The sequence below is a fragment of the Temnothorax nylanderi genome, unplaced genomic scaffold (genome assembly GCF_030848795.1).
Source record: "Temnothorax nylanderi isolate EJ_2023f unplaced genomic scaffold, tnyl_v1.0 TNYL_tig0166_pilon, whole genome shotgun sequence".
Classification (NCBI taxonomy): domain Eukaryota; kingdom Metazoa; phylum Arthropoda; class Insecta; order Hymenoptera; family Formicidae; genus Temnothorax; species Temnothorax nylanderi.
Window position 1 is genome coordinate 323,606 of NW_027249228.1, and position 12,887 is coordinate 336,492.

At 35.7% G+C, this 12,887-nt stretch overlaps 2 protein-coding genes across 2 annotated transcripts in view; both read left to right on the forward strand.

Moving 5' to 3' along the window:
• Positions 1 to 26: 26 nt before the first annotated feature.
• Positions 27 to 4,410, forward strand: LOC139777839 (dnaJ homolog subfamily C member 8). The gene is made up of 6 exons (XM_071715477.1): positions 27 to 157; positions 1,006 to 1,164; positions 1,265 to 1,331; positions 1,440 to 1,534; positions 1,620 to 1,765; positions 2,194 to 4,410. Exons 1-6 carry the CDS (start codon positions 80 to 82, stop codon positions 2,426 to 2,428), a joined length of 780 nt encoding a protein of 259 aa, XP_071571578.1. The 5' UTR covers positions 27 to 79; the 3' UTR covers positions 2,429 to 4,410.
• Positions 4,411 to 4,561: 151 nt separating this feature from the next.
• The window catches only part of LOC139777837 (uncharacterized), a 51,438-nt gene continuing 43,112 nt past the window's right edge, over positions 4,562 to 12,887 (forward strand). The window contains exon 1 of the mRNA XM_071715475.1: positions 4,562 to 5,547. Coding sequence (XP_071571576.1) covers positions 5,465 to 5,547 — 83 coding nt within the window. The 5' untranslated portion in view covers positions 4,562 to 5,464. The remainder of the gene's footprint in view (positions 5,548 to 12,887) is intronic.

Here is a 12,887-nt window from a genome sequence, read left to right on the forward strand (position 1 = left end):
CAGCTGTGCCGATAAAGTCGCGATCTTCCACCAGTCGGCAGCACCATCGGGAGCCTCTCGAGCCTTGTAACAAAGTAAGATGGCCTCCACCGACTCCAGTTTATCAAGTGAAAATCCCGCCAAGAAGGAGGATGAATTTAACGAATTTTACACGGAGGTACGCGACTTCCCGTTAATCTCAGCGTCCCTTTACGTACGGTGCCGCCGGCGAAACGATACTCAATCCTCTCGCTATTGAACGGCGACGTAAACAAAGCTCGGAACAGTAACCACGACAAGTATCACTTTATGCTGGAAATAAAATAATAACAGTTGTCTCGCAATGTCTATTTGTGTTTTAACCGTCCTTCATTATCGTATGTAGCCGAATCTTGCGAGCAAGATTAACACTGTAAACATTAGAACTCGCCTAACCTGCACGGACATGTTTGTATCGAGGTCTCTTTATGTGTTCTATTTCTATATAATTACACTTTATAGAATTACTATCGGAATTATCATTACGATAAACGTGTATTTTATTTAACAAGGCTTTCTCTAACGAAGTTATAGTTGTCCAATTCGTAATTGTATTCTTTATTCTCCCCAGCTCGGTTTGAGGAAGATAAACACGACACCCCTGATAACAGCCTTGTTGTTTAAGCATTCATTTGCAAAACTGCTTACCTCGGCATAATTGCATTTTTCTTGCATTCTTCTACCATGACATTCATACTTGCTTATATAGCACTTACTTTATATATAGTGGATATTCTAAAAATAAGTTTCTATTATTATACAATTTAAAGAAGACTGACAGAATATATATATGATAAAGTTTCATGTAGTAAAAGTTTTTTACGTTTTATTGTCAAAAAATTTAATATTGGATTAATTATATTTAATTTGTTTACACATTATTACATCTTTATGCCTTGTATTTATTAATAATATAATTAATTATATACACTTGTTATATAATTATTTTCATATCATTATTCAAAAAGCAATTGTACTTTTCTATAGGTTAAAGAAATTGAAAAGAGAGATTCTGTCCTGACCCCCAAGCAACAAATTGACAGACTACTGCGACCTGGGTCATCCTACTTCAATTTGAATCCATTTGAAGTTTTACAAATTGATCCAAGCACAGAGATAGAGGAAATAAAAAAGAAATACCGTCGTGTACGTATCTATCTATATTTTTCTCCGAATAAGAGGTATTATAATTTAATTCTGATTGTATTGTAATTTAATTTCTGATTTGTTGATTCTAAAATTGTAGATGTCAATTTTGGTGCATCCAGACAAAAATCAAGATGACGCTGAAAGAGCACAGCAAGCCTTTGAAAGTAAATATAACAGGCTCAGTTCATATAACAGATTCAAGTTCAAAAAAATATATGCGCTATAATTGATAAATATGTAAATCTGTAAAAAAAATATCTTATTAATTGCAGTTGTTAATAAGGCGTGGAAAACTTTGGAAAATGAGGAAACTAGATCAAAATGTATGGACGTTATTGAGGAGGCAAAAGCTCGAACTGATCACATGGTAAGTATAGTAGTTTTGTCCTTTGCAACAAAGCGCATTGCGTTCTAGTCAATTTTTGTATGATATGTAATATCGAAATTTAAAGATTGCAGAAAAAAAGAAAAAGCAGAAGAAAGAAGGAAGATCTGAGAACTCGGGACCGACACTTTTGGAGGAAGAAACTGAGGAAGGCTACAGACACGCAGTCTGGGTTATGACGATGAAACTGTTCGCCGATATGGAGCGAAGAAGGTCAGTTCACATCTTTATTCTAAACAGTAAACAGTATATTAAGGTATTAGAAAGAAATTAGTAAACTAAGGTAAATGTACCAATGCCTGGACACATACCTATGTCTGACATTTTTACCATTTGAGTCCTTAAATAAGTTATAACGCGTTTTAAAATCATAGAATCAAAGATAAAAATATTTTACTTGTATTATATTTTTATCTTTAATTTTAATTCGCGTTATACTTATTTAAAAACTAAAATGATAAACAATTAGTCTAGTTCGCATAATATAAACAATTTCATAAAGCTAGCGAACAAAAATGATAAAGATGTCCAGACATAGGTCTTAAGTGTCCCGGCATTGGTTCATTTACCTTAAACGCTTTATCTCTGAGCGTTTAAATATATTTATCTGAAATCTGAAATCGTTTCTTTTTCGTTTACAGACGAGAACTAGCCACGAGAGATGCAGAACAACGTAAGAGAAAACGCGAAGAAGAATTATCTGCGGAAGCCCAGGCAGCAATGGAACGCGAATGGCAACGAAACTTCGAGGAGTCCAGACAATCGCGCGTCGACAGCTGGAAGGCGTTTCAGTCCGGCACAAGCGCCACAAAGCAGAAGAAGGCAAAGAAATTAAAAGCCTTCAGGCCGCCGAAAACGAAGGCGGAGTCACGATAATCATAAACCCTCGTTTTTCTCTAATTCCGATATGCGGATTCTGATTTTAGTCGACGCAATGTTTTATCTTAAAGATTTTCTCGCAGCGTTAAGATAGGTTAAGAGATCTAATATCGCGCGATGTTGATCCAACGATAAACGTGCCGGATTACTCTTGAAATTGAAAGACAAAAGGATATTGTGAATCTTTGGTCCTTTTGACTCCAAGCCATCCAGTTACAAGGTAAAAATTTTTCGGTTTTGACATTCGTTGTTGGATTTAAATGTCGAGATTAGAGTTTCTATGAAAGATTCTCACATTAAATAGTCAGTTTCATCAACTTTCTATCAGAATAATGGTGACTATTAAGTCCTTGACGAGCTTTCGAAAGCATCTTTTTATTTCACCGAGATAAAAAGATTATTATTGAAGATTATTGAATCATTTCTATTTATCATCAATTCCAACTTGATATTGCTCACTAATACAGCATTCAGAGTAAACGAATTCTGGGGGAGTGTGGTAAAATCGATTGCAAGTCCATTTTCTTGCTTAGATTAATCGTGATTCAAAGTTAGAATAAAGATGTTAAAGGCACACACCGATAGCAAGTGTTACCGTGAGCAAAGTCTTAAGAGCAAATTTGCGCGTTACTACAAAAGGGAAAAATATATGAAAAAAAATTGTGGAGCAATAGCAAAGTTATTGGGTGAATGTAGAATAATGAATGCGTCTCTTTATGTACATGGTTGAATGCAGTTTTGTGTGTGCGTGTTATGCAAAATCGTGGCGTTCATTTTGAAAGTGACGGAAAAAAATCGTACGGTAAAAATCTTTATTAAAACAAGTAGAATTTCCAATCTAATTTAAATATTGTACTTTTTATTTAAATATTCTATTCTAATAAGCTGATTTTATCTAGCTAATTTAGATTTATTTTTATTTCGTTTAAGTTATATCCTCACATTATTTTCAAAACGAACGACTCGATTGCGATAGTCTCTTATGTGTAAATCCTGTCTCTTCGCGGAGTCTGACAATTACGGAGTTTTTCGCGAATTCCGCGATTATGCGACTATGTATAGAAAAGAAAAAGAAGAACGAAAAAGGTAGATATCTCTGGAGCATTGTACATTCGCCAATATCCTGATGTCATTGCGCAACAATTGTCAATTTTATAATCTACATGTGTCTCGTACTTTTACTATTAAACGTACGATTGTCCATCATAGGGAAAGTACACAGTTGGATATATATTTATCGTACTATGACGCGAATTCATACGTACAGAATTGGGATACTATCATGATACCATTTTTCTGTAAAAATGCCAAATTCGCGCAAATTAACTTTCGAATATTTTAACAACATATGTCCTGGTCTACAATAAGTGCTTTAAGCCCTAAGCCGTAAGAAATTGATCAATCACAGTAGAATGTGAGGAGAATACTCGACTGATATTGGTCAATTTCTTACGGCTTAGAGCTTAAATACCTTTAAAGCAAGGTTATAGACCAGCACTAGAAATTTATATAATAAAAGACCATACAGACCTAACACTCACACACTCAGAATCATCAAAATCTTTGGTACCCCAAGAAAGATTCTTAAAGTATCATGAGATTATAACGAAATTCTCGTGCCATAAAAGATCGATTCGCTGCGCATTGTTGCCTTCGATTTTGCACCGAATGAGATCTCGGCTTTTCGGGACGCCAATTGAATCCTAAAATTCCACTATTCATGGTACGATATCGCGATGGCTCTTTTATAACTTCGCGAACACCTCGGTATTGCACGAATGGCGTATGATCTCGCGAAGATCCGAGGACGAAAATGGTTCGTTCGATCTTTGGAATCTATTGTGCGATATGTGAATATATATACGTATAAATTGTTTCTAAAAAAAGACTGTTCATATTGCACGACGTGCCGCAATTTCGGATATAATTGTCTAATAGTGTGTATATATATCACTACTCAAATACATTTAAAAACCTTCCACCGAATCGTGATTACACCAGCGACGCAAGCCGTATGTTCTTTTTCGAAGAACTTCCTGAACTAATGTACATTTGTGCGATAAGTTAGAGTGAAACAAACTACACTCGTCACATTCTAACTTATTACACTAGCGCGCACCAGTTCAGGAAGTTGTTCGAAAAAGAACAAAGCTAAGATGTCCATTTAAAACGTGAATTCTGCGAAGAAAAATGCATACAATCGTTCTTAGTCCTCGCATCTTAGTCCATCGAAATCTTTACAGGAAATACACATATGTATATATATCTATATATATACACAGGGTATTCTAAATTCCCTGTATTTTCTTTCGCCTGAAGATTCCTCGACCAATTTGGATGCTTCAGAAGATATTTGCAAAATTACTTTACGAGAAGAAATCAAATCGAATCCGTATTGGTCAAGAAATCTGTACATTAAAAAAAATTATATATATATATATATGGTATATTGTGATATCCCAAAAGTTCTTTCTCCTGTATTTTTCTGAGATTTGTACATGTACCATGTGATTAATTCATTATTGATGAGCGACGCAAATGTTTTCGCCATTCCTTATATTTATCTAATATATCGCGGGTGCAATATAATATGGATTACTTTGGATTATACACACGCATACACATACGTAACACTAGGAAAGTAATATTATATATATGTCTTTCACGTAATAGATAATTAATTAAAAGAAATTAAAAGAAAGTGATTTTTGTATGATATATGAAGACAAATGGACTTTTTTTTTCTCGAGATGCGCGAAAGATATTATCTCTCATTAGGTTATTCGCGTCACTCGCGCCGTGACGTCGATAGGATGTAAGATGTAAATGGAATGTGCTGTGGGACACATTTACCACCCCAGGAAGCCGCGCCGGTATCGGCGGTATCAACATTCCGAGCCAGTGTGACGCCGTACGTGACGCCCGACAGCACGTACAATCGGGGATACCGCTAATAGTCTCGTTTTCGATGAAAATACAAAAGTTCGGGTGAATCTTATTTTGTTAGAAGCATCGCGTAATGTGATGTAATCGATGGAGGAAGAACATATAGACGAATTGCTCGAGGCTCTTCAGAGGGTGGAAGATGCTCGAGGTTGGGAACTGTTGAGGATCATGTAAGTATTTCGAGAACGAACCTGAAAAATTTGCAGAAACGAAAGAACGATCGAAACATCCAAGAAGAAGAAAAAGCAAATTCACGGAACTTTTCCCATATTTTGCGTTTGTCTCGCATTTTTCTCGTATCGTGAGAGAATTTTTAGAATTTAGGATTTAAGTGACATATAGAACAAACAGCTTTAATAGCTTTTAATTAACGTCAGAACCTTTTATATGATTTTGAACAAATCGAATAACGGTAAGATTTATTCATATATATGTACACAACTTTATATATTGAAACTGAAAACCAACCATTCGTTTATTATTGAGAGTCGATTCTCTGACCTTCGCCGTTGTCTCTCGGCTTTATGATTTGAAAACATGTAGTATTTTGATGACGAACTATACGCTTTGTAACGTAGTAAGGACGCAGTCATATATTTTGTAATCGTAACTGCTATATCCTGTCATTGAAGAAAATTATTGATGCTCTCATCGTTATTATTATCGTCGTAATTTCTGTCAGTTTTTCTTCTTTCCTAACTCCTTCTTTTCTAACACTTAAACATCTATCTTTTACAATAGTTTGATATAAAACATAAATCTGAAAAAAAGTAATTATAAAAGTTTTAATAATATGTAAATTATCTGAATTTATTATTTTTTAAAATGTGTTATCCAATTTGACAAAGAATTTCAGGAATAATTCGATGGAAGCAAGTGAATTAAAATATAAAATTACTCATTACTATCAAGATAATACTGTTGTATCATCTAAAACCGAGATTAATTCGTGCATTGATTTTCGAATGCATTTCAAGTGATTGCTTTGGCATTCAGCGATGCGTGAATGAAATTTGAGAAGCAATCTTGCAAAACTCATATAGTACGATAATTCTAATCATCCGATGTTTCTAATCATAAAAAATTAATAAATCGATTGAAGCTTATTTATAAAGCAACACATCTATAATATGTTTATATTACTTTACTACTACAGTTTTTGTGCATTTTGCTATAATAGATTATTTCACAAAATCTTATATGTATAGGCATATGATCAATATAAAAAAAGGTCATAAAAGCATTTAAGGCTTGCATGCTAACTTAATTGTACTTATGCAAATTTATTTACGATAGGGCTGTTAGCGTGCATCAAAACGCATTAATGCACCCAAGCTGTTCACCATCCTATATTGTATTGCATCTCACGCGATGCGTTTACGTTCTTGCGACAAGTACATACATGCAATTGCAAGTCGAGTGCAACAGGTAGTAAGCCTTCTGCATCCTTTCAAATTTTCGTTGCAGCTCACCTAAGTGTGCAAGATACATTTCCATGCAAGATTCGCCAGAAAGAGAAAGAAAGAGGGAGAGAGGGTGGGAGGAAAAGGGAGAGAGAAAGATCGCAGAATCACACAATAGTTCACTGAGTGAGTGATGGAAAGGAAAGGAATAAGAAGAGATTGAAAGTATGAAAATGACCTGTGTACTATCACGTGCCCGCCGGTACAGAGCGTGCAATAAGGATTATGTATGAAATAATTCAAATAATAATTAATAAAAAATTACATATAAATAATTTACAAAATAATTGAGATAACGTATTTATAAATAACTGACAGTAATTATAATATAAGCCGGGATATAAACATAATTTAAATAATTTATTGGGATGCCATTGACTTATCAACTATCGTTATACGACTTTCTGCTCTGATTTACTATATTTAATTTATATTTATTTCGTCTCATTTATGATGGATAGGAATTATAAAGATAATTTCGCGATAGAATGATATTGAAGATATGATCTTGCAACGTCTCTCTTCTTAATAAATCGTCAATAAATGAATAGAACAAGGCTGTTCACAGAACAGAGATCGGACTTTCTGATATTTGGTTATATTGAACACGGTTGAATAAGGAATGTTCACTTGGAAAATTACATATGACAGAACCAATAAGTACTTCTTGCGAATAAATCACGTGGAGGAAGTTGCGGCAACAACATTGGCTGCAAGCACAATAGAAACTCGCGATCGAATTACTTCCTGCGATACTGCTCGCGTTTTCTTTCCCTTCTCCAGCAAAATTATTCCGCTTCCAGACGATTCAAAGTAAAAAAAAAAAAAAACGATTCGATGATTTATTGACGTCATATTCATTGCACTGCTTGCCATCGATTAGATTATTGATGTATCGGGGAATACTTATTTACAATCAGTCATATTTATGAAAGACATATGTATTTCCAATACTATATTTTACAACAAATGTGACAAGACATAATGAACTTTTTGATGAAATATATTTATTTCGATTTTTGAAAACAAAAAAAGAAAAAATTTAAAGAAAGATATTTCTTTCAAAAACAAAAACATTTTATCAGACTTTAATAAATATAGTGACATTTTTTAACTAAAAGTCCTTTATACAATGAAAAAATACACGCAGACGAAATTTGAGATTTCGACGAAAATTGAACGAATGACTTCGTTGAGTGTATTATCCTTTTCGTGTTTCTCAAAGTTATTTTAATTAAATATCTTATTTTAAATCCCTTGGACTTCTCGGGACATCCAGTCCCGTCATACATCACTGATCTCCCACACTATGCAGTATGCTCACACACATATACACACACTTGTGTACGCACGATCTCTTCCTAATGCCAATGCACACCTTATGGAGCAGGTAAAACGGCGCCACACAAACGCACATCCTCACACATAAAGCCAAGAATTCCTCATCGGCTAGTGGCAGCAGGAGGAAGAGAACCCGGCGATCGGTTCGATATACACACACAAACTACGCACACGACCAAGAGTCAGATTATCGCTGCAGGTAGAAGTAAAAGAACACGCGGCGCCGTTACCCATACAAATGAAGCGTTAAGCGTTTGTATGCGTGAGCAGTAACGCTACACACACTCGTATACGCGCACACAGAGGCAAAAACACGCCACACCAGTTTACACGTAACACACGCAAATCAAAAGAGTCACACTTTCGTATACCCGCGTCGTGTGCGCGAGATAGAAGGAAAAGAATATCTTCACCGTATCTTGTGTGTGCACACAAAACAGGTAGAACGCAAAGAACGTGCCACGCCAGTTTACACATGCGCGCGCGCGCGTGCACACGCACACATACAATCCAATCAAGAATCGTGTACACCTGTCTGCGTGTGCAGAGGTAAAAGAACACGGCATTCACACACACACACATAGACAAGTGAGGAAAAACGCCGCGTGCGTATACATGTGCACAGGTAAGACCGACGACGAGCGGTGCGGCACGACACTCGTCTGGGGCCTCAGTGAGGTGATGTTCACCGCCGTGTGTGCAGCTCCTCGTGGTTTCGCTCCTCCGCCTCCGCCTCTTCTTCCACCACCTCCTCCTCCTCCTCGTCCTCCTCCTCCTCCTCCTCCTCCTCCAGGGGGACCAGGTAAACGCACGAGGACGCATATCGGGGCCCGTGGCCGCAGAACGGACCCCCGGATCCCTCTTTCGCTCTCCCATATCGGTAGCCTTGACGGGCGCCAGTCAGCCTGGACACCCAGCATTTAACCCGGCCTGGTCTGGCGAACACACGTGCGTTAACCGCAGAGTGTAGTGAGGAGAATTTGAATTCGCGAGTTCGCGTTCGAAAAGAGAATTTCCGCCGATCGCCGAAGGAGCGCGGTATCGAGGTGAATTTCTTCGGAGGGTGTTCGAAGAGGAGGAGGAGGAGCGGCACAGGATGTGTGATCGGTGATCATCGGTGTGTGTGTGTGTGTGTGTGTGTGCCACGGCAACGTGAGTGCCGACGATGTCGACGACGGACGTGGTTCGCATCGTTCAGCAAGGAGCCGCTGCCGACGAGGACCAGGGGTAATTTCTCTCGCTCGACACTTATTTCGGAACGTGAGGCCTCAAAGGCCGCGGTGAAGGGCCTTTTCTCCAGCCCGGAATCGGTGAAATATAGTGCGTCTGGTAGTGAAGGTTGTTGAACGGAGACTCGTTGTTATAGCGATGATGTGTCCAACGTCACTCTTCAATATTGGTCCCTAAATGAAAGAAAGTTTGTGCAAAATGCTACGATTAATTAAAATTAATCCAATTTCGGCGGTATTCGTCGACGATTCAAGTAACCGATGGAAGTATTACTAAAAAAAAAATTCAGAAATTATTCTAAATCTTTCAAATCTTAATCTGAGATCTGCAAGACACATAAAGAATATTAGAAGAATTAAATTCTTAGATACATGTGTCGCTAATGGCTATTGGCTAGTCCGGGTAATCGACTTTTAATATTTATAGTGTGAAAATTATGATAAAACCATAATCTCCTATTCACACTCTCCAAGAAAGAAAGGAAAAGAAGATTAATAAAAAGTATTATGATGAAAATTAAGATTAATACAATTCTTTCATTTTTGTTCAATGAGAAAAAATAGTTTCATTAATCATTATTCTAAAATTTAAAATGTGATTCTAAATTGATATATATATATTTTTTATCTATATATACAATATTATATATTCTCTCTTTCTTTCTCTCTTCAATTATTTTAAATAAACTTTTACAGAAAGAGCTAAGAGATCCCTATAGATTAAAAAAGATAGACCTTTTGAGACATATATTTTGCAATTTCCAATACAGTTTAAGTATAAGTTGGTCGAAGTTTTACGCTTCGAATGTATTGTGAATGAGAGTCGCGTCGGATTCAGAGTTGGTGGACATGCTGATCATGCGTTTCGCGCTGCGGGCAAATGGAGGATAAGGAGCTGGCAGGAATTTTTGGTTCGTGAATAGGATAATTACGAGGAGAAAATGATCATTTAGGAACGAGGAAAAGTTTTGTAGCGATGGAACGTAAAGACACTGGATTCTCTAACGCGTGAATCACTTTATTTTGATAGTCGGCTGCCGGCCGACGAATAAGAACGAATTATCAAATCGACTGATAAAAAAGACCTTGTTTTATCTCCTTTAGTTTATCTCTCTTCTTTTCCAGAACGTTAACTCAAAAGAATGTATTGCGTGTGATATTTCCTGATTTATTATTCATGTCTTTTCTCCACGATTTATCACATTCTTGTCGTTTTATTTCATCTTTTCATTTATTTTCTTTACTTATCTCTGTCATTTATTTATTTCTTTATATGCTTTTCAATCATTTAAAGGAGACACAAATTATAGGCTTAACAATTTATGTCATAAATTAAAATAATTCACGCGTTAGGTGGAAATGTTTTCTTAACCATGCATGGATATCTTTAGTTATCTCATTAAGTTTCTTCTTAAGATACGAAGCGGCATCTTAACACATTGCCCTTGCATGAAATATATTTCATTCAACATGCAACCTTGTGTTCTATTAATTTAACCGTCTCTGTAACAACTTTGATCAGCATAAGTAGATCATGTTATACACTTGTCATAAATTGCATTGCTTAATTGCCGTTCAATGCGTAATGTGTCAGGTTAATCGGAAATCACGTGCACGTGATATGTAATACGAATCTTTAGCATTCTTTGCCACTTTACAAAAAAAGTTTACCAAGTCGCAAATACAGAAAGACTGCAATTTTGCATAAATTTGATAAAATCTTATTTATTTTTCTCTTAGATTATAAAAAGATTAATAATTTCTATCTTTCTTTTGATGTAATAATTTTTAAACTATTAGAAAAAATTCAACAAACTCTGTAATTTTATTTTTAAAGGTTTCTTTATCAAGCCATTCTTCAATCATGAGAAAGGATAATTCCTCTAGCTAGGGAGATACTCCAATTTGACACATTTTTAAATTTACAGCCAAACTTCTTTGTCAGCTGAAATAAATCGGAACGTTTACGATTTCAATCCCTGTTTACTCACGATATACGTGCGGCAAGCGCTTTATCAGCGTTATTTGCGTTATATTGTACTTTCTACTTACCTGCTGCCCGCAGGAGTAAAGTCCGATGAACGCAGACCAGGCAGCGCGACTGTCGAATACCGTCGAATCGTCGTCGTCAGGAAGAAGTAAGACATTCGCGCGAAACCTGTTTTGGCGTTATCCAAGATTGCTCCGCCGCCTAAGTAAATCTTGTTCGCTCTCTCTGCTCTATCCAGCTGATTATAAATATATTTTATAAATATACTCTTTTTCATACTTACCTCGGTAGATACGAATCGTTATCTGCTACCGAGTTAGAGAACGGTCTTGACTTGAAACGACGCTAAAAGTAAAATTAATATCTAGAATATTAAGAATATTAACGTAGTGATAAGAGTAAAAGTGAAATACCGCTTTCAAGTAGTAGAAATGTCTGGTAAACAGCTACAATTAATTTTCTTGATAGACGAATTAATCCTTAAAATAAACGCACACAAAAAATTTATAGAATTAGCTTTACTATCATTCTTTTGATATAAATTACATTCTTTCATTTATATAAAGTTAAATTGTAATCGCGATCGTAAATATCGCATTATATTCAGGTATTTGTTACTTTAAAAAGAAATAAATCCTCACATATCATGCACCCTGCTGTTATAGGAATGAACGTACAGATGATTGAAGGATTGATGGTGGAAATCGATATTATCGCGCTTCATAAATCATAGAATTATTTACAAATAATCTGAAGAAGAAATAGAAAATTTGTCGGAAACGTTTCAATATCTTTACTTAAACATTTTTAGAAGACAAATTAGATTTTTCAATTGCTGGAAATTGCATGAATTTAATAATTTTAAAGTCTGATTTTTATCTTAATTATAATTAACTTAATTTTAAAGTCGCTTTCTCAATAATAAATTTAATAAAAAATTATTTTATTGTACATATACGTATATACAAATATAGAAATACATTACTAATAAATTGTATATTATAATATTATAATTAAATTAGATGTATGCTAAAAGAACCATATTGTTCTTTCAAGCATTTCACAGAGTTTCAACAGCGGATAATTTTCCTCTTAAGCGATTCTTCGTGGCGGGACGAGCATGTAATTAGACACATTCTTGCATCTTCGGCGTATACTGCCTAATGCCACTCCGCCATGTAATTTGCTAATATTGCAGCGGATTGCACCTGCAATTTCGACCCTCACGTACGGTTGCCACATCGTATATTTTCCTACAAGCCTTTAATTGTTTTAATATATCGAAAATTGCTACCTCGTGCCTCCGTTCGAAGGTGCAGGTTTGAATCGCGATCTTTTTGATGAATTCCCTCATTAACGACCCACGTTTCCGTTCTCGATCACAGACCCCTACGCGATAAATAATAATACAGAAAAATTATGAAATTATTAAAAATTAGTTGAATCTTACGATTCGTTCGTCAACATCGTTGCGAGATCCTTAATCG

Excerpts from the sequence above, each read along its gene's own strand:
- LOC139777839 (XM_071715477.1), top strand. The coding sequence starts at position 80 with ATGGCCTCCACCGACTCCAGTTTATCAAGTGAAAATCCCGCCAAGAAG. Across the intron at positions 158-1,005 it reads TTAACGAATTTTACACGGAG|GTTAAAGAAATTGAAAAGAG; the intron begins GTACGCGACTTC and ends ACTTTTCTATAG. Across the intron at positions 1,766-2,193 it reads GCCGATATGGAGCGAAGAAG|ACGAGAACTAGCCACGAGAG; the intron begins GTCAGTTCACAT and ends TTTCGTTTACAG.